Genomic DNA, 22,817 nt, shown 5'->3' with positions numbered 1-22,817 from the left:
AGATACACACACTCCATACTGTTTTGGGTAAGACAATTGGAGTTGCAGGTTCTTAAAACAGTAGCACAGAACGAATTGCAATCCCATTTAAAGTCAGGATGGTGAGTGATTTGGAAGTGATCTTGCATTCCCATGTATCTACTGTCCTTGTCCTTCCAGATGGTAGTGATAATAGGTTTAGAAGGTGCTCTCCAAGAAGCCTTGGTGAATTTCTGCAGCCTGTCTTATACAGTGAATGGTTGCAGATGAGATTCCATTCATGTGAGCTGTTTTGTCCTTGTGGTCAGAGCTTCTTCATGGTTGTTGGAGCTGTACTGATCTAGCGAACTGGCGATTGTTCTGAGATTCTAGCGTTGTACTTTAGGTGATTAGTTATTTGCTGCAGGATTTATATACCCTGGCTGGCTATAGTAAGTGTGGTGCTGGATAAACACAGCAGGCCAGGCAGCATCCGAGGAGCAGGAGAATCGACATTTCGGGCATAAGCCCTTCTTCAGAAATCATGCCCGAAATGTCGATTCTCCTGCTCCTTGGATGCTGCCTGGTGTGCTGTGTTTTTCGAGCACCACACTTTTCAACTCTGATCTCCAGCATCTGCAGTCCTCACTTTCTCCTGGCTATAGTAAGTGACAATGGTTGGTCTTTTCCTCTCTTTCCTCATTTTTCTCAGAACCATAGAATTCCTACAGCATGGAAGCAGGCTGTTCACCCTGTCAAGTCCGCACTGACTTTCCAGACCAGTGTCCTACACTATCCCTGTAACCCTGCATATCCCATGCTAGTTCACCCCAGCAAAATAGTGGCAGAGTTGGGTTCCAATTGATTTTATTTTCTTTCCCTTGTTTTCTTTCTATTGTCCTTTTCTTCATTTACCTCTTGAGCTCTGATGACATCAATGGCAGACCTCAAGTGAGGCCAGCAGGGAGGGATAGTAGGCCCAGTGTGGACCTCGAGCATTTGTGAAACCGGAGGCAGGGCAGCAATGAAGCACGGCAGTGGCTGGAGCACAGGGCAAATCTGGATGGCAGCAGCGGTGGTCGACCATGACGGCTCGTGGTCAGTGGCAGTCTGGGCCAAAGCCTTGTGAGTGTGGTGAAGCCAGGAATGCCTGGGTGGAACTTAACCCAGCGCAGGTGAAAGCTTGCCCAGTTTAAAAGGGGGAGTAGAGAATGAACCCTCTTGGGGAAGCCCAGCTTGGAGGATCTGCAGGCCCCTGACTCAAGAAATGATTGTAATGTTTGACATTTTAATGTTATTTCTTTACTTTTTCTACTCTTTTATGCTTAGAAGATTGTGGTGCTGAAATTATTAACTTTTCTTTATTTTTGTTTCTGTAACTAAGAATTTGCACCTAGGTATTTTGTACCTAAAGATAGTGCCATTTGTGGTGATATGATACATTTTCTCTGTTCTCTTGTACCTCATACTTGAGTACACATGACATTTTCTAATCAACCTGTTCAGATGTAATGACACCCTTCAGAAGCACAAGGAACTTGAACCCATGCTATTCCAGCTGTCAGTGGAATCTGAAATATCATTTGCAAACTTGTTGGAAAAACTTAGCAGGAATGAAATGGCTGTGGAGAGAAATCAGCATTAAGTGACCCTTCTTTAGAACTGAACAGTATTTTACGGTTCTGAAGAAAGATCACTGGATCCAAACTGGATTAACTCTACTTTCTCTCCTTAGATGCTACCCGACCTACTGAGTTATTCTTTGATTTCCAGCATCTGAAGTTCTTTGTTTTATTTTAAATTTGTGAGTTTATTGTGTAAGCACAATAAGGTAATGGTAAAGTTGTCGTCGTCCCAGAAGGCAATAGGGCTGCTCTCTCTTTGGCGACAACTGATGGGTTTAATCTGTGTGTTGTTACACTTCTAGCAAGGACGCAGTTTGAGAAGGTGGAAACTTCAAAACCCCAATAGATCAAATAAATAAATGGAGGCTTGCAATTATACATCTTGCCTTTTTCCATTTCATACCAGCCATTTCAAAGCATTTTGTGGAGGCCCTCTTGTGATGCATTGGTAGCGTCCCTACTTCTGGGCTAAGAGATCCATGTTCAAGTCTCAACTGCTCCAAACGTATGTAATAGCATCTCTGAACAAGTTGATTACAAAAATGTTTTTAAAGGAAGTGAAACATTTTGTGGCCAATGGAGTACTTTGCAGCATTTGGGAAATGCAATAGCTAGTTTAAACTCAAGAATGTGATAATGACCAGACAACCTTTTTCTTGTAATGTTGATTAACAGTTGTGGAAAGTAGTCTTTTGGCACGTTGCATCTAACCTTTTTACATTTCGTTCACAACTTCTTCAGTTGAAAGTTCCCTGAAGTTATAAATACAATTGCATTTCTTTTTGCTAACATTTTCTTTTCTTTTCTTGGCAGAATGGAGCCTATAATAAACTCTAAATTGTCATTTATACAACCACAAGGAGCTGTGAATGATGAACAGGATATACCTGCTGCAGAGGATTTTCAAGAAATTAGAAAAGATTTGATTGTTGAACTATGCCAGGAAGAAAACAAAAATACATCACATGTACGTATGTAATAGAATTTGGAGGGAGTGGGGGGGGGCGGCAGACATTGACACATTGTTAACTTAATTTGTTTGATAATACAGGGATCCAGCCTCATGCTTTTGAGACATGGGTTTAAATTTCAGAACAGCATTGACTGGAATTTTAAAAGGATTGGTTTTGTGGCAGTGATAATGTTGTTGCCTGTGGCCCAGAAGCTCCAAGTTCAAGTTCTGCTTAACCTGGAGGTTTATCACAAAACCTGTCCAAACAGGTTGATTAGCAATACAAGGGACACATAATAGAATTTGGTTCTTTGCAGCAAGATCCTGTCACCATTTTTTATATTTTACCATATATTTTACAATATATGTTAATGATATAGAAGATGGTATTAGTAATAACATTAGCAAATTTGCTGATGATACTAAGCTGGGTGGCAGGGTGAAATTTGATGAGGATGTTAGGAGATTACAGGGTGACCTGGACAAGTTAGGTGAGTGGTCAGATGCAGTTTAATGTGGATAAATGTATGGTTATCCACTTTGGTGGCAAGAACAGGAAGGCAGATTACTACCTAAATGGAATCAATTTAGGTAAAGGGGCAGTACAAAGAGATCTGGGTGTTCTTGTACACCAATCAATGAAGGTAAGCATGCAGGTACAACAGGTAGTGAAGAAGGCTAATAGCATGCTGGCCTTCATAACAAGAGGAATTGAATATAGAAGCAAAGAGGTGCTTCTGCAACTGTACAGGGCCCTGGAGGCAGGAAACATGTTTCCGCTGATGGGTGAGTGCCAAACCAGAGGTCACAGCTTAAAAATATGGGGTAGACCATTTAGGACAGAGATGAGGAGAAACTTCTTCACCCAGAGAGTGGTGGCTGTGTGGAATGCTCTGCCCCAGAGGCCAGTGGAGGCCCAGTCTCTGGATTCATTTAAGAAAGAGTTGGATAGAGCTCTCACGGGTTATAGAGATAAGGCAGGAACAGGATATTGATTATGGATGATCAGCCATGATCATATTGAATGGTGGTGCAGGATCAAAGGGCAGAATGGCCTCCTCCTGCGTCTATTGTCTATTGTCATTTGAGCTTGGCCTAGTGTGGCAATTAATTTATCTGGACTTCATATGACGCTTGTAGGAAATCAAGTATGTCTCTTTTGCATTTGGTTGATTTGCATTTAAACATCGGGTATCCACCCCAGCCAACCAAGAGATTGAATCCTGTTTTGATGGTGCTAGTCAGACCCACCAATTGAAGAGTCAGTTGCTGTAGAAATATAAACATCTTTCATTTTCTTTGTCTCTGGAGTTGTAGAAGGGATGTTAGAGACTGGCTGTCCAGAAAAGTCTCCTACTCTTTTCACATGCTATTGGCATGCTTTAGAAATATTTACATGTTTAAACTCAATACATTTGGCTATTTTATAAACACTCCTTTCTTCGTAATTAATCCTTTTGAGTGAAATTGAACCTGGTGCCTCTGGTTCAGAGGCAGGAACACTACCTATTGCATCACAAGATCTCCAACTCTATCTCCTACTATTCATATTCAAGATTGTGATTAAATCCTGCTCAATAAAAGAATAAGTGCACTTCCAATTGAATTGCGCATGTCCTGACTTGGATGTGAATTGCTGCTGCTACTCCTTCATCTTTACTAGATCAAAATGCTGATCTGTGCATTTTTTCCCTTCACCTGTAGAGTTTGAAAATATATGGAGTTTGTGTTGATTTGTTGAACTATTTGTTTTTGACAGGCTGTTCAACAAAAATATTTGGGTTCAAAGAATCATATGTGTGTTCATCTTCGTATCAGACCTTTTACGGAAGCTGAAGTTGCACAAAATGAATCTCAGGCTAGTTATCTAAATTACTTTGGGAGCAGAATTTTTAACGTAGATTGATTTTGTTAAAAATTATGCTGATCTGTCAAACATGTGCTCCTTTTAGAACTGTGTATCGATAGAAAACTCAACTAGTGTGATCCTGAAGCCACCGCGAATTTCCTTGGGTTCCAGATGCAGCGATCGAGGAATTAGCCAATTCGCTCAATGCTTTTCATTTACACATGTAAGTGACCAATATAATGTGGTGTCCATTGCAAGTTAAATATAATCATGTTTGAGTGTGTGTTTTTAAGCTTGGATGAGTAGCCTTTATTACACTTTGTGACAGTTTTAACTTACATTTGGTAGAAAACCAATAAAACTACTTTGGTTAATCAAAGTTACTGTTTATTATCCTTCCTGTCTAGGGGGATCAATGCAATTGAAGTATGATTAAAAGCTGCCAAATTAATTCACACAATTTGCTACAATATCTGAGTAAATTAAATATTTAAAAGACTTGAACACAAAATTGACTGAGGGATAGAACACTCTCATTGCTAATGGTTAATTTTCTGACTTGAAGCTTTGTGGTAGTTTGTTATGGATCAGTTTTGGGAGCTTTGATTTTCCTGATTGTATACTTAATGATCTAGATCTTGGTGTGCAGTGGACATGTTCCAAGTTTGCAGATGATTCAAAACCTTGGAAGCACTGTTAACTCAGCAAGGTGGTGTAAGAGTACAAAAAGGTATTGACCAGATGATTTGAGTGGGCCAATAAGTGGCAGATGATGTTAAATGCAGAGACATGTAGCGTGATACATTTTTGGTAGAGGGAACATGAAGGTGTACTATAGAATAAATGGTGCGAAGAGCAGAACATTCTGGTTTATGTGCATAAGTCACTAAAGTTGGTAGAGTGAACAGTTAGTAAAACTGAAGACACTGCATACTAGTTTTATATGTGCATAGTGAATAGGACAAAGAATTATGCTGAACTTTTATATGACACTAGTTAGGCCTCATGGAGTATTGTGTACAGTCCTGGGTGCCACACCTTATCATGGATGTAAATGTATTGATGAGAATGCAGAGGAAACTTATGAAAATAGTTCCAATTTCAAATGAGGATTTGAGGAAGTTGGTACTGTCTGCCTTGGTTGAAAAGATCCCCAAATAATCCTGAGGCATGTGGACAAAGTCAATGGAACAAAATCTTTCCTTTTTTTTATTCAAAGATTGAGGAAAATTAGTGAGTGAGCACAGAGGCAAAGTAGAATCGTAAAATCCCTGTAGTGTGGAAGCATGCCATTTGACCCATTGAGTCCAGGGATATAGGAACGGGTGAGGCAACGTAACTAGCTGAATTGGTCTATCGGAGAGCTGACACAGACATGTGTCAAGTGACCAAGTTACCTCTTGTTGTGCTATAACTGTTCGAATGATCCTGAATAAAGCAGGGTCTCAATCCAGGTCCTAATTCTGGGTTCATACTGCATGTACTCCACTGCTACTGTAAATAGTTTCCATCGATGCTGTATTGATAGGATATTTGCCCATCTTGGTGTCACACTGTCCACAATGGGTTATTTATTAATTGGTTGGTTGTTAGGCTTCATTGACTTTGTATATTATAAAAAAAAATCCGTCTGCTTGGTTGACACTGACAAATTATCTTTGAAGTCTTCCAGTGAAAACGTATGTCTGCTAATTCTAAATATTAGGAATATAGAGCAGGCAGACGCCTTAAATTTCAGGAGTAGGTAAACAGGCCACTCCAAGTTTATGATGTAAAAGTCTGTTGGCGTTCAGGTAAACCTTGCTCCACTTTTGTATGATCTGTTTAGATTGATCAAGGCCTGTAACAATTTCTGGGATGACAATTGAAATTATTTCACACTAGGAACAGTGAAAGGACAAAGATTCTATGCCTAAAACATATATTTAATCATCTCGCTCAATTTGGCTTGCCTCATTTGCAACTTTTAAGCATTGCTTAGGGCTTTTCACTTTTTTTTTTCTTGCTATCTGGTTTTCTTTAGTTTTGTGCCATTTTTAGGTGACAAGGCAGAACGTTTTTGGACCATTGCAAGTGATGGGACAGGCATAGCATTCTTCTTTTCTTTGGGCCATGTTTCTGGAAGGAAGTTTGCATTCTTTTATGGCCTTCTCAACATCTGGGGCTGTCTATCACTACACTTCCTTTGACCACTGCGTCTCTTCCACTTTGAACTAAATCAATCAGTAAGCGCTTCAACTCTATGAACACCAGGACAAATAAATACTTCTCTTTTTCCAGAGAGGCTTTCACTGATGAATATTTGTTTTTTTTAAAATATTGAGCAATCTGCTGCTCTAACAATATGGAAGAATGGCAAACAAAAAGGATAGCATATTGCTTTTCATGATTTCTCTCCGACACATTTGTCTGGCATGACAAATTCAGGCTGAAGGACACAGAAAGAGAGACTAATTTCCTGAGGATGTTTAGAGTCATCAATCACAAAGCCACAGCTTTCCTTGTCCTCTAACCACCAAAACAGGAGTTGCTGAGGTTGTACTAGGAGGTGCCAGTAGCATCCGGGAATGTTCAGTTGCAATGCAGGGATTCCAAACTTGTAAACCTTCAGTCCATTCCTAGACAAAGTTTCCTGATACCATAATGCCACCATGTTGCATAATGTACAAGGAAGTAAATGCCATGAGGAGAAATCTTTTTTTCAAACGAGTGATTAGGGAGGGGAATTTACTGCCTAGAAGAATGAACATAGAATGGCGGAAGCAATTTTAATCTAGGCATTAGAAAGTGCTTCAGATAACTTATTTTGGTAAATTGTAAGAGAATGACATTGTGACTTGAGTGCCATTCAGAGCTGGATTCACTGGTTGAACAACTTTTTTTTTTCTGTATAATAACGATTCCGTGATAGTATCCCATGGAGTCTAGTTTTGAACAATTTTCAGAGTTCAGGCATTTATCTTTTGTGAAGTTTGAAGATTTATATTCACCCACCTCTGTATAACTGCTTCTATCTTTTTGCCCACCAAAACTAATTTTGCCCAGGTGCTAGTACTGTAACTCCCTCCTGTCCCTTTATTGTGTCTTGCTCTTAATACATCTTGCTCTCTCAACATTTAACTGCCGATACAATATTGTAACCATCACTTTTGTATTCTCATTCCCCCATTCTGATGACATTGCTGAACATCTTGTCCACGTTTGTTTATTTGTTTAGTTAAGGAATTGGAGCACTTTATCATCTTCTATGTATAACTTGAACTCTGCCAAAATTCTGACTGTATCCGAAATGACTGCAGTTTACGTTTACTAACCATCTTCTGACTAACTGAACCATTGACTGCAAACTTCCAATGTTTTTGTTAAATTCCCACAATTGCTTTTAACTCCCTTTCTTAGGTCAGGCCACTTTTCAGCTGTAACCTCCAGCCTCACATTCTCCAAATTCTGCCACCTTCCAAGTTTGGCATTGTGTGTACCATTCTTCTTTTCTCTTCTCATCTTTGCAGCCATATTTTCTGCTGTCTTAAACCTGCCCTCTTGAAAGCTTGCCTCTTAAGCCAAATGTTTGCTGTTTTCCTACTGTAGCAATATTGCTTTACATCAGCACTTTTGTGCAATTGTATTGGGTACTGACCTAAGTGCAAACCCTTTCCTCCTTGTGTAAATTGACATAAATATGTTTATATTTTTTAATCTATTATTTCAATTTTAGGTATATGGTCCAGAAACCAAGCAGGAAGAAGTGTTTGGAGCAGTAAAACCACTTATTAAGGAAGTTCTGAATGGCCAAAATGCTTTAGTTTTTACTTATGGTGTTACCAATGCAGGAAAAACGTACACATTTCAAGGTTTGTTTTCTTCTTGTTCAAATGAGAACTTGTTGAAGGGGAGAAAAAATTCTATTAAAAGTTGATACTGCCTGATTCTTTTTTTGTCATAGGACCAGATCATGATATGGGGATCGTGCCACGGTCATTGAGTGTTCTATTCAAGAGTATTGAAGGAAAGATTTGTAAAAATATTAATATCAAACCACAGAGATGCACAGACCTCGGTAGATTAACAGAAACGCAAGTGAAAGAGGAGGAAGCTTTCAAAAAATCACTTCTTCAACTGTTTAGAGAGGTAAACCAGTGCATTTACAAGTGAGCAGTTGTTGTTTAAAATGCGAAATCTTTAATTTGACCTAACATACTTATTGACTTCAATTTAAATTTGTTTGTAAAAACGATTATGGGTAACACTAAATAGTAATCCAAATTCTAATTTTTTTAAAAGATAGTAACAGAATGGTTAAAGTATAGAGAGTACTTGCCCTCTTTGTCTGTTGTAGCCTTGCAGGTTTTCCTCGTCAAATAATGATCCAAATCTCTCTTGAAAACCATAATTGAATCTCCCTCTAGCATACTGTCAAGTAATGCAATTAAATTTTTAACATTCTTTGTTCTTTGACTATTCACCTTGCATTGGCCTCCATTGATGCTTGACCTTTCCACCAATAGGAGCAGGTACACCTGTTTCTCTCTGTCCAAATTTGTGATTTTAAATGTTGCTATCAAATCTCTTCAAGAATAAATGTCATTAATCTATTAATGTAACTGAAGTTCCTCATCCCAGGTAGCATTCTTGTGGATCTTTTCTGCGTCTCCTCTCCAGTGCCTTCATGTTCTTCCGAAAGTGCAGCATCCAGAACTGGACACACTGCTTACTTGTGGACAAACCAGTGTTTATTTTATATCCACTTACTATGGTTTGCTTTTGTACTCTACCTCTGTTTTATAAGCCTCTGATCCAGTCAGATGGTTTATTAACTGCTCTCAACCTGTTTTGTCACCTTTTTGACCTTGTGTAGATATCTACAGGTCACTCTTGATTCCTCACCTCCTTTTAGAATTATATCTTTTTTAAAATTGTATTTTTTTGTTGTTATATTGATTACTTCACATCTTGGCTGACTTCAAGTTACAAAACACAATGAGCGTATTAAGCATATTCATCACCTCTCTTACTGTATTTGAATTTTGAAACCAAAATATTCTTGCAACCTCTCATTGCCCTCTATAAATATCTGGGCCTTCATACAGTTCTTTATAGATTTGTTTTTAATGTACAATTCAACTTTGTTTCCTGTAAATGTTGGTCTGCCTCCAACTTGTTGGGCTGATAATATTATATTACTATTCTATCACCATTGTTAGGGATGTTATGGTGCACTGGTGGTGTTCCTACCTCTGGGACACAAAGTCCAAGTTCAAGTCCCACTTGGCTCAGAAGTGTGATTAAAGCATATGCAAAGAGTTAATTTTTTTTTTGAAAGAAGCTTTTTTTTCTTTGGTTATGCTTATAACTAACATCTGAAGCTTGACAAGGGAGTTATCTTGGTTATCAATTTTACCTTTTTAATTTATGGATGTGGTTAATATGAGCATACAGGTTGTTCTGCTGTCATTTGTGTTTCGTCAATACAAATTCGCTGTAATGCGATTGACAAATTGGGGTGGTTGTTTCTAAAACACTATTAAAATGTGTGTTGGCTGTAATGCAATTACTTCGCCAGCACTTTAAACACTGTTTCTAAAATGCAATTTTTTTTTTGTTTTTGTTTAACATGGGGTTGCACAAGAATGCAACCATTACATTATAGAAGAACTGACAGTATTTACTCAAATCTGCAATTAAAATGCTTTGAATTGTATATAACCATGGTCATAGTAGAAGGTCACTTTTTTCGAATTTTAAGTAGAAATAGTACATTTAGACCACTTAAAATGTCAAGATTTAAATTGCTTTTTTTTAATCCCCTACAGAGTGATTCATGCAATGGGAGTAGTCAGCTTAATTCACTAGATTCTTCAGAAGGTAGGTTCAACAAATGTGCGTAAAGCTTTGTATAAATTAATGTTTTATTAGTACACTGGGACACTATTCTAGGTTTCAAACTCTAATCATGAGTTAACATTGTCTGGAGTTATTTTCTTAGACTGTAAGTGTAAGGGAGCAACTTTCAGCATTGTTTCAAGAGTTGTTTTGGAATATGACTTTTAGGTTATAGTATTTTCAACCATAATGTGATCCTGCACATTTTTGATTAGAATTCAAATGGGTATCAGTCCTCCTAAAATATGTATTGTGTGATTAATTTAACAATACTTTAAGAAAGCTGAAAACAAAAGCGTAAGAATCCAAATGCTAGAAATTTGAAATAAAAACAAAATGAAGCATCATTAACAAACCATATGTTCCTTTCCAGAGGTGCTTCCTGACCTGAGAACTTCCAGTAATTTCTGGTTCCATTTTAAAAATTGTAATTCCACATTTTAACTTGTTTGCCACATCAATTTTTAACTCCTATTAATTACCTCGCTTTATATAGTTGACAGTCTTGATCAGTTTCTTTTAAAGAAAGTGTTCTGAACCAACAAGTGTAAAATTTAATTAGTAGAAAAAACACTAATGTTTCAAGCTTTTGATATCTGCTTGACAAAAATTATTATCTTGTATTCCAGTGTCTTTGAATTATGAGGACAACAAATTATGGAATTGTATTGATATTTCTTATTTTATTTAAAGAAATGGCTTAACACCAAGGACCGAAAAGAAGCTTGAAATTATAATATTGAGCCACAATGATAGTCAGTCAAACAAATGATACCTGAAATTCCTATCATAACTCATCAGCAATCAAATTCTGCTAACCTGAGCAAAGAGGGAGGGATAAATCTTGCTAATTTGCAATTGGATTGTAGCAGCTGGTATAGACATTTGGCTGTTCATCCTGCTGCATCACTCAATAAAATTCGTGTCATCTCCAAAAATATGTTAACTTTAATTTGTCAGATAGTCTGTTCATTCCAGGAATGATTAGATAATCAAATGAAATATGTTAATGTTCTCCATATCACAGGTTGCTATTGACAAACAAACATCTACATCTCTGTTGTGATAATTCCCATTGTGACAATTGTATCTGTTTTGAGTGAATTCCAGCTTTCTACTCTGCTTTACATAATAAGATAAATCTTCCTGATTTTCGGTTCTGAGAGTAGCCTAACTGTAACTTGATGATAGCAGGAATCCAAAGCAAAGGACTATCAGGCAAAAACCCTTTTCCATGTACCCTATCAAATAAACTTTTATGCAACATATGCAAAAAGAAACAACAGGAGGCAATTCAATATCTCCTATAATACTACTACTCTGGTAAATCCAGTGCATCTTCTCTCAGATCATATACCCTTTCTATATATACTATCTGGGGAGCTTCGACATTTAATTTCTCTGAAATTAAAATTCCATTTGTTTTCAGTTAACATCTGTTGGTTCAGCAGATCAGCTATACTAAAATCAATAAAAGCTAATTACCCAAGTCTTGTTTACTTCACAATTCCTCACCTCTTGATGGTGAACAAATTCTAAGGAGAATAGACTTTAGATGGATGACCTAAATCGTACACATTGAATTCCATCTGCACTCTTGATGACTTATGTAATCTATTTTCTATTTCTTTGTAACATTCTGCTTCGATTCCCACAATTTTCTTTGCTTTCTAATTTTCAAACTTGAATATGCAACTATTACTAACATATTTGTGAATATCATGACCTGTCACCCAACCAGAGTGTATTCAGTTTGGGTTACCAGCCAAAAAGTAGGAACAATAAATTATCAACAGTAAACTATCTCCAACTGGAACTCCATTTGTATATTGTCATTGCTAAAGTCTTTGCTACTATAGCAAATGCCTTCAGAAGTTCATTTAGTAAATTTTAATTGATTGTCCTTTCTGTCTACCATGTTAGTTGTTTTCTTCTTCCATTAGAACTATTTTTAGAGGTAAACGACTTATCAATCATGATTTGAAAGACATTTGAAAAATATTAAAAGAAACATTATTGTAAGAGTACTACACAGAACAGTACAATATAGGACTGGGCCCTTTGTCACACCTTGTCTGTGCCAAATATGATGCCAAGGTAAACTTATTCTATCTGCCTGAAAATGGTCCGTATCCCACTATTCCCTGCCCGTTTACATGTCTATCTAAATGCCTCTTGAAGATTGCTATCATCGGCTTTTACCACCTTCCCTGTAATGCATTCCAGACACCTATTATTCTCTTTCCTCTCACATCTATGTCCACTCCTCCAAATATGGCCTAACTAAAATCTTATCATGACTTGCCAATTTTTATATGTTGCCTATACCACCTTGTTGCCACTTTTAGTGGGCTGATCGCCAAGGGTCCGGCCATTTAGTATATACTTTGATCTTGCATTTGTCATCTCTGGATGCATGACCTTATTTGTCTGGATTATATTCCATCTGCTGTTTCTCTGCCCAACTGGTCTATAATCCCTTGATAACCATCCTCACTATCAGCAACTCCACCAACTTTTGTTTCACCTGTATACTTCCTAATCAGACCACCTACACTTTCATCTAAACCATTTTATATATTGCAGATAAGAGATTCCAGTATTCATCCTTTCAACGCTGATTCTGTTTCCTTTATATTCCTGGAAGTCCTTTCAGTTTCCTAAATCTTGCATATGCTGCTGCTGCTTTTGTTTTTGATGTACCTTTCAACATCTCTGTTGTCATCAGGTGTTGCCAAATCCTTATCTTTTATCCTCACGAGAACATGCTGGTCCTGAATTCTGAAAATAACCTTTTTTAAGGGGCCTGCATGTTAGATGTGGATTTTTCCTCAAACATCAGCTCCCAATCTAATTTCTCTAGTTCCTGTCTGATACAGTTGTAGTTTGCCTTTTTCCCCCACCAGCCCAAACCACCCATTTTGCTCTTTCAACAAGGATCAGTCTTATCTTTATCCATAACTATCTTAAAATTTAATGGAATTATGATTTGCTCCTAGAATGTACTATGCTCCTAGAGTAACTTACTTCAGAAATGTTGAATTTGAAGTGTGAATAGAGAAGTTTACAGAATAAATCAACAGTGAATAATTTGGGCTCAAGATTCTATTTAGAAATTGGTATTATGCTCTTTTGAAGTGAAGTGTTCATTTAATCATGCATTTTTATTTGTTTTAAAGCAGGAAGTTCACTAAAGTCGCTTACTACCTTAGGAGATTTTGCTGAACCAGTTGCTGTTGATATACCAGAAAGGATTAGATTTTCTGTCTGGGTTTCATTTTGTGAAATATATAATGAAACTCTTTATGATTTACTTGATCTGGTACCATATAAATGTCAGAAAAGACAAGTACTTCGATTTGCACAAGATGCAAAAGGCAACACTTACGTAAAAGGTAATTCAACAATTGTTCAACAGCTTATCTCATTTTGTAAAAATTATTCTGAAGGATTAGCATTTGCTTGCAATTTTTAACCTATTTTAAGCCTTATTTTCTAGTCACTCTGAGCAGTTTATGTTATTATTCTGTACAGTCTCTTCATAAATTCTCAACTCTTTCTGGCTGCTTTAGCTCTGAATTTCTCTCTAGTGTTTCTTCTATCTTGCATGACCTCTGAGTTCCTTTTGTCTTGTTAAATGACATTGTTTAAGTGGTTGACTTGCCTAAAAACATGTGATCTTTCTTGGGCTTATAAATACCCATATCATTTACAATCTCCTTTTTCTATTAAGTTCTCTCATATCTGCCTCTCAAATTCATGCCAATTTTTCATAGAACACCATGTCTGAATCACTTTAATCAACTCTCTACCCAAACATTTATTTGAATATCATTGTCAAAGACATACTGGTCAAAAAATAATTAGTGTACCTTAAAGTTTAAAATGACGTGTCTGAAATCATGTTGCAGTCGATCACACCAACATCTCCAATGTCTCTCCACTACTGAGCAAAACTATTTAATTCCATTATTATTCATATAACTGTGTGATGTCAGTCTCTCACCACTAATGCTCTTCACATAGTGTGTACACCCCCCGACTAGTTACCCCTAGTGACTCCCCAAGAGCTTTTTTTTTTGCGTACCTCCTATTTATCATTTTACATGCTAACCACCTTCGTATTTTCACATTTTCTAATCAAACTGTTCAGAGATGTTATTACACACCTCTGGAGCAGCTTCCAAAGTAGAAACACCACTGCACCACAAAATCCCCTATCCATGTATATGCTAATGACACCCAGTTTAGATTAGATTAGTTCAGATTCCCTACAGTGCGAAAACAGGCCTTTCAGCCCAACCAGTCCATACCGACCCTCCAAAGAGTAACCCATCCAGACCCATTTCTCTTTGACTAATACACCTAGCATTATGGGCAATTTAGCATGGCCAATTCACTTAACCTGCACATCTTTCAACTGTGGGAGGAAACCAGAGCACCCGGAGAAAACCCATGCAGACATGGGAAGAATGTGCAAACTCCGCGCAGACAGTCCCCCGAGGCTGGAATTGAACCTGGGACTCTGGTGCTGTGAGGCAGCAGTGCTAATCACTGAGCAGTTGTACTTCCATGTCACACATCTGCCCCTCAAATTGCACTATGAATGTCAAGTTTAAAAGATTGTTAAACTAAACACATGACTTAAAAGTATAAGATAATGAAGAGTTATGTAACTTGAATGATATGTTGTTTTCCACATTATTTGAAGGGCATATCATTTTGTAGTTTTAAATGATTAGTTTTTTATTTGCTTGTGAGACATGATTGTGGCTGACTAACCAGAATTTAGTGTCTGTGAGAAGGTGTGGTCAGTTACCTTTTTGACCTCCTGCAGTCCATATGCTGTAGCTAGGCCCCTATTGCCCTTGGGGAAGGAATTCCAGGACTTTGACTCCTCAACAGTGAATAAATAGCTATTTTAAAAAAAAATATTTCTAAATCAGATGGTGGGGTGCTTAGGGGCAAACAAGCAGATTCTCTAATATCCAGTGTTGGGTGGCCAGACATTTTCCTTGGATTTCAATCTTCTCTATTTAATCAATGTCTTTGTCCCTGTGTGCAAACTCAAACCTCTATTCCCTTTCCACCAATTCTAGTGGTGGTGGTCTGACTGTTTAAACCCTTGGTGTTGTAGTTAATTTTCAGATGTGCTTTCAACCATATATGCAGGTTTACACTAGGATAGCATATTTCCATCTCATAACATTGCTCACTTATTTCTTTACTAGGACTCTCTTTGCTGAAGCTCTCATCATATTTTGTTACCTTGAGACTTTACTACGCTAATAAACATCCAGTTGAACTCCAACTTTGTATTGTGTGTATCCAAATATACATGCACACACCCTTGCTTTTCTTCTTTTGACATTCCTGAAAACCACCTTAGGCCGGGCTGTTGGTTATTTAGTGCTGATATGTGTTCAACGTCATGTTTTTTTTCATATTTTTTGTTCTGTGAAGAGCTTTTTTAGCACATTAGCATTGCTCTATACAAATTTAGTTGTTTGAGCTTTATTTTAGATCTGAGGTGGATTCAAGTTTCAAATGCAGAAGAGGCATATAAAATATTAAAACAAGGCAGAAAACAGCAAAGCATTGCTTCCACAAAAATCAACAATCTTTCAAGTAGAAGGTATTTTACCCATCCATGCGAGACTGGCATAGTAACCGTTCTAAATAAACAATTTTACTTAAATTCAAACTATATTACTGAGTAAATCTATGCTTTGAACCAATAACTGAATTAAATTTAAAACTTCTCTGAAATGTTTGTTCCACAGCCATTGTACTTTTTCAATAAGAATTTTGCATGTCTTAGATGGTGGACCTCATGTTACCAGAGTCACTGAGTAAGTAGCATACCTAAAGAACTTTCTTTGTAGCTTGTAATAATGTTTTAATTGAAATTATTCCAATGGGAATGTTTTTTGAAAAGCTCACTGCACTGAATTATATATGCTGTATATAACAAAGCTATACATCTTAGCAGACATTTCTCTCCAAGAAACTTTGAGACAGTGACCACTTAGTCATGTTAATTGTCTATCAAAAAAAAAGACTAGTAAGTAACCTCAAGAATCGAGGCCAGTGTAGGGCCATGATAAAAGATTGAGTAGCAGTGCTTAATCATGGCGCAGGTGAGAAGCTTGTAAAGCAGTGGGGATGATTTAGAATTGGGTCAGATGAACTGGAAAAGAACATCAGTAAGGATGATTCTGAGAGCAAATAAGGGCCAATGTGCCTTTTGGCTGAGAATTGTACTTGTGAAACTTTTGGCATAGAGCTGCTGTTGGCTAATGATGATTCTACTTTGAAAGAAAGTGACTGACATTCCTTAAGAGGGAGATAGATTTGGTGACCCAAATGTAACTTAGATTTGGGTGCACTATTGAGAAATCTGTGGGATCTGTATTGATCACAGCTTTGAAGTCCGCTATGGGAATGTTCAACTACAGTTTATATGACCTCCATAAATTTGGCTGTCTCATGTAGTATTGAAATTTAATGCATTTAAAGATACCCTGCATTTCTTAACTTTTTAGTCCACAGCAACCATTGCTGCCTCAGAACCAGTGATTCCAAAATGTCTCATCTTACAGCCCCTCTGAAAAGTTCAGGTTTAAAACATAGTTTAAAACAATGTTACCATTGCAACTTTACTTTCATGTGATGTAACTTCTTATTTTACAGGTTGTCTCTTTGTGACCTTGCGGGATCAGAGAGGAATACAAAAACAAAGAATGATGGGGAAAGATTGAAAGAGGCTGGAAACATTAACACTTCTTTGCTAATACTTGGAAAATGCATCAATGCTTTGAGACATAATCAAATTTCAAAGTAAGAAGACTCTTTGCTCCCCTCCCCTGCTTCTTGGCATCCCCAATACATTATAGCAGTCAGAATAGTACACTATACCCAACCTGAGATGTAATTCTAGATTTGGAAAGCTTTCACATGACTTCCTTGTTTTCCTGCTTCATAAGAATGGATATCCTGTGCTTCCTAATCACCTCAATTTGCAGTGGCCCCTACAAAGATCTTGCTGTGTAATCTCAACTTTACAGGAACTGTACCACGTTTAAAGAATTAGGGAATTCACATGTTAAAACACCAGGAAAATTTTTGAATATTGAATAATTTGATCGGCTGTTGTAAATTCCTGTTGCATATAATCTTTTAAATGAAATCTATTATTACAAAATATCAAATCTTCCAATTTACTTTCAACAATATTACAGGAGACCAACTACCCTGCGGCAGTATCATAGTAGTAATCCAGAAACCTAGGTTAGTGTTCTGGGAGTAAGTGTTCAAATCCTACTGTAGTAGATTGTGAAATTCTGAAGTTAATAACAAAAATAATTGGAATTAAAAGCTAGCCAAATAGTTACCACTATTGATTCTGGTTAATTTTCACTTTCACTTTCTGTTGCCTATAAACTACAGATTTTTTTGGCAAATCCTATTTTGGAACTGTATTAGATTTTAAAGGCTCAACTTGTGTTTTTCAAAATCCTTTCAGCTATTTGTACTGCTTAAGGGGGAAAAGTTAATGTTTTGCAATTTTTAATTTTACAACAATTAAGTGAGGGATTGTTCTCTTGTCTTGTTCCTATGTTCTGATTGACCGTGAGATCTGAAAGAAGGAATACAGAAAATTAAATAGCACAATGGATGCTGAAAATTATGTATGATAAACTCCATGTTTCTGTAAATTTTTCTTTTCTCTTGTGACCCATAGGACGCACAATCATGTTCCATTTCGGGAAAGTAAGCTTACTCGCTACTTCCAGGGGTATTTCTGTGGGAGAGGAAAAGTTTGTATGATTGTTAATATCAATCAATGTGCTTCAATGTATGATGAGACACTTAATGTATTGAAGTTTTCTGCAATGGCACAAAAGGTATGTTAGTTATCGGAACGGATTAAAATTTGTGCCTTCTAATACATAACTATACCCTTGCCCAACTGATTGATAGAGAATGGAAATAGCTTCAGAGCCTTCTGAAGAAGACTCTCATTGTCCCTGCTTTATCTCCACAGATGCTGTCAAACCTGCTGAGTTTCTCCAGCAATTTTTTTTGTTTCCGATTTCCTGCATCTGCAGTTCTTTGTTTTACCTAACTGACAGATAACCATGGTTTCAGGAGATTTACAGCAATGTAAAGTTTAAGTGAAACCTGGGAAATCCTTCTGGTTACTTTTTTCTTTTGTTCTATTGCTGAACCATAAGAAGTGGATTATGACAACAAACTTGGGTATATTTGAGTGCTGTTTTGGTTGTTTCATTCTCATAACTTTTTAAGTTTGTAGTTGTAGTCAATCCCTTAATGTTCCCTGTCACAATTTTGCCACTTCACTGTAGGCCTTCAAAAACCTATTTAAATTCTCTGAAATTGACCAGTTTCTTTTCTAAGGGTTTTGAGAGAGAAAACTTCAAGTTCCAGCATTATCCTGGGCAAGACTTGAGCATCAGAACTTTTGACAACAAGTAATAGCAAATTAGAAATTTTACTTGCTTAAATGGACAGTTGGTCACCATTTTACACTCCCAATGTTTTTGGCATATTCTTCAGTGTAAATTAATCATGTAGGTTTAGGAATTTTCATCATCTAGTTATCTAATGTGTAAGTACTAGATATGAGGGTTTTGACTGAGTCAGTAAGAAGAAGCTATTTCCTTTAGTAAATGGGTTGATTAATTGGAAGTTAGAGGAAACCTATTTTCCTCTGAATTGAAATCAGAAACAAGTGTCTAAAAATATAAATGTGATTTAATGTAAGTGGTAAGAAAATTAAAGGATTCTTACTAAAGGAGAATGGAAGAACATTTAGAAATGAGAAATTTCAAAATGAATTAGACTGATCTGAACAAGAGTGGGACTAGTACCCTTGTGGAAGGTTTGCTAGTACTGTTGGGATGGATTTAAAGTAAATTAAAGTGGTGGTGGGATATTAACAAGTAGATCAGAGGTGTAAGAAGCTGAGCTTAGAATTTTACAATATTAGTAAACCTAGAAAGTAGAGGAAACTTGAGAGAATTTAAAGAAATGAGTTTAGCAACGGGCCTGAAGAATAAGATAGATGAAGTGAGAGTACAATTCAGAGTATGGAAGTATGATGCCATAGCTAATAAATAGATTAGGTAGTAGAAGGTTTAGCAGCATTAAATGTTGATAAACCTAGAATTCCTGATGAGGTGTATCCAAAGCTATTGAGGGAAGCAACCAAAGAGATAGCCAGTGTCCTGGCTGTCATGTGCAATCCCACTCCGGCCTCGAAATGCCAAAGGACTGCCAATGTCATCCCATGGATTTAAATAAAGTAGGGAAGGATAGATATGGAAAGAAAGGCTGGTCGGTCTAACCTCACTGAACTTATCACAGAATTCTGGAGAACTGACTATATCTGCACTTGTGAAGTTGGTCCAATGTGGGATGGCAAGCATGGATTGAAGAGAAGAACATGTTTGACAAACTTGATTGAACTTTTTGAATTGGTAGTAATGAGTGTTGATGAAGGCACTTTATTTGGGATTTACATGAACTTTAGCAAGGCTTTGAGGTCCGTTATGGCAGACTAGTCAAGAAAGTAAAAGCCCATGATATCTAAGCCAAGTTCGCAAATAGGTTTTAAAATTTGCTGGGAGGCAGAAAGCAGAGATTTGTGGTCTGAAGGATGTTTCTATGCCTGGACATCTTTTCTATTGGCCCTCTGTGGCCTTGGTGCTGGGGTTCTTGATATTTGTGGTGTACATGAATGATTTGAATATGAATGTAAGGGCTATAATCAAGATGTTTGAGGGTGGTAAATTAGTGAGGAGGATAGCCATAAAACTACAGCAGATTATCAATGGACTGGTCAGGTGGGCAGAGCAGTGGCAAATGGCATTCAAGCCAGAAAGTGAGGTAGTGCCCTGGGGAAGGCTGACAAAGCAAAGGATTACATAATGAGTTGTAGGACCCTGGAAAGTACTGAAGGTCCAATGGATCCTGATGTGCATGTACACAGATCCCTGAAAGTAGTAGAGCAGATAGATAAGGCTGTTAAGGTGTATAGAATACTTGCATGGTAAGGTACAAAGTGTAAGAGCGGGGAGGCCATGCTAGAACTGTGCAAAATGCTGGTTAGGTGAAAACTGGAGTACTGTGTGCAGTTCTAGTTGCCACACTATGATTCTTCACCACCATCACCTGTTAGAATTTCTATAGGTTTATACAACAGTCTGCTTCCCTGCCCCACATTTTTATGAACTCCAGTGAATACTACCCTAACCAATTCAACTCCGTCTCTTCTCAGACATCAGTCCTACCATCCAGGAACCAATTTTGTAAAACTCCCTCTATAGCAAAACATCTTTCCTCCGGTAAGATGACCAAAACTGCGCATGATACCACCAGGTGTGGCCTTAACAATGCCCTGAATGATTTTGTAAAGAGATCCTTGTTTCTGTGCTCCAACCTTCTGGCTTTGAAGGTCAGCATTGAGTTTGCCTTCTTTACTGCCTGCTGCAACTGTGTGCTTGCTTTCAGTGACTGGTGCAAAAGGATACCCAAGTCTTGATGAACATTTCCTTCTCCATTTATAGCCATTCAAATAATAATCTGCCTTCCTATTTTTGCGTCCAAAATGGATAGCCTCATATTTATCCACATTATACTGCACCTGCAGTGGATTTTATCTACTCACTTGGCCTGTCCCATTATAATTTCTCTCATTCCCGACAGCAGTAAGGGATCTACATGCGTTTTCACCAGTCCTTTTGTCCTTGCATGTCTATAGGAACTTTTGACAGTCAGTTCTTATGTTCCTTGCAAGTTTACTCTTACTTTTTTTTTTGTCTTCCTCATTTTAATCAATGCCTTGGTTCTTCTTTGCTGACTTCTTAAGTGTTCCCAATCCTTGGGTCTGTTGTTTTTTCTTGCCAATTTTGTTTTTTTTTTTGCATCTAATTTTATATAATTTCCCTTCTACAGCAATGGATTGGCCACTAGTCTCTTCCAATTTTGTGCCAGACAGGGACTAACAATTCTTGTAGTTCACCTGTTTGGTCTTTGTTTGCCATTATCTATTCACTGTCATTCATTTCAGTGACATTTCTCAATCTATCACAGCTGCAGTTACAGAAACTACGATGATATAAAACTCAGGATCCCAATCTCAGAATCCGCAACCTCATTGTCTCCATTTTGAGAAGATGTGATTACATCTGAGAGGCTATAGAGGAGATTAACCAAGATACTTCCTGGATTGGACAGTCTGAGCTATGAGGAAAGTGAAGGTTCCTTCAACCTTCACTTGGATTAGTGAAGGTTGAAGGAACCTGATGGAGTTGTATAAGACTAATGAGCATATCATGGTTGATAACTAGGGGGCATAGATTTTAAGTTAAGACTTGGAGATTTGAAAAATGTTTTTTCATTCTGTGGATGGGAGAACTAAATTACTAAAAGAATGTTTTAATCAAATCTCTTGTAAGATTTCTGAAGTATTTAGATATTCATTTATTGCCATTTCTTCAGGGCTCTGGAGCAAGTATAATCAAAATTTTGTTGACCAGTTTTTTTTTGTAATATTCTGCTGTCTACTTTTTGTGTTCAGTTGACCTTTATTCCAAACTCTCATTTCAAAGGTCTTTAACCAACTGGTCACCCCATCCATAAAGTCCAGGTTTTGCATCCATCCAAACCAATAGTCTAAAGAAAGCTCTTTAAAGGTTAATTGAGTTCATTTCAGCTTTTTGAATAAATTCTCTTTGTTATCTTTGTTTTGATTTCCTTGTTTTGAATTATTGAATTCACAATTTTGCTTAAACTTTGCATTGCATACGAATGTACATTGGATTTTTTTGTGAAATATAGTAATTTTAAAGGACAAAACTAACTAAGCTTCTTTAGTTTTGATTTATGTAGTCAATATTTTTGTAATATGGATAATTGAAAGGATGCGATTTTCCAGTTTGTCATTTGAAAAGTTGACAATCAGTAAATTGTTTCAATATCTTTTGCTGTTAACCTGCAAAAATTATTTTTGCCTCTGACTCAAAATTGAACACTATCTTATTTAACTCGTATTTTTATTTTAGGTTCTTCTCAATAGTTCAAGGCTTCATCCTGCACTCTTGGTTCCAAAGCGATCAGCGAGGGATCTTTCGTTGATAATCAACAATGCTGAAAGTGAATCCTTGTCGTTTGAAAAAAGGCAAACTATGTCTTGGGATGCTACTTTGGAGGATGTTGCTGAAGTGGAGGAAGGAGATACTGACACATCTCGTGCAAATAAACAGGAGCAGGAGCAGGAGGAGGAGGAGGAGGAGGATGAGGATGAAGAGGAAGATGGGACAATAGTAATAAGAAAAAACAACTATGAGGTAAATGGATTTCATTTAATGTTACCACTGAAGTATTTTGTACTTTAATCTACCGTTCCTTTTGCTTGGGAGAAATATCTGTCTGCATGTATTAATATTTATAATGGAGAAAGGACCTCTGACCATCTTTAGAGTTTGTCTCTCGCTCTCTCGATCTCTCTCTCTCTCTCTCTCTCTCT

The 22,817-nt window shown here is 37.2% G+C and overlaps 1 protein-coding gene across 1 annotated transcript in view; it reads left to right on the top strand.

The window, feature by feature from the left end:
- Positions 1-22,817, top strand: part of LOC122561381 (kinesin-like protein KIF20B) — a 93,562-nt gene that overhangs the window by 2,113 nt on the left and 68,632 nt on the right. The window contains exons 2-13 of the mRNA XM_043713145.1: positions 2,397-2,550; positions 4,295-4,393; positions 4,488-4,607; positions 8,100-8,235; positions 8,328-8,512; positions 10,195-10,246; positions 13,444-13,659; positions 15,788-15,899; positions 16,048-16,116; positions 16,958-17,104; positions 18,009-18,171; positions 22,354-22,638. Of these exons, the coding sequence (XP_043569080.1) occupies positions 2,398-2,550; positions 4,295-4,393; positions 4,488-4,607; positions 8,100-8,235; positions 8,328-8,512; positions 10,195-10,246; positions 13,444-13,659; positions 15,788-15,899; positions 16,048-16,116; positions 16,958-17,104; positions 18,009-18,171; positions 22,354-22,638 (1,737 nt within the window). The 5' untranslated portion in view covers position 2,397. The remainder of the gene's footprint in view (positions 1-2,396; positions 2,551-4,294; positions 4,394-4,487; positions 4,608-8,099; positions 8,236-8,327; positions 8,513-10,194; positions 10,247-13,443; positions 13,660-15,787; positions 15,900-16,047; positions 16,117-16,957; positions 17,105-18,008; positions 18,172-22,353; positions 22,639-22,817) is intronic.

This window comes from Chiloscyllium plagiosum, chromosome 22 (genome assembly GCF_004010195.1).
Source record: "Chiloscyllium plagiosum isolate BGI_BamShark_2017 chromosome 22, ASM401019v2, whole genome shotgun sequence".
Classification (NCBI taxonomy): domain Eukaryota; kingdom Metazoa; phylum Chordata; class Chondrichthyes; order Orectolobiformes; family Hemiscylliidae; genus Chiloscyllium; species Chiloscyllium plagiosum.
Note: the sequence above shows the minus strand (reverse complement) of the source record. Positions and strands in the feature narration are given on the sequence as shown.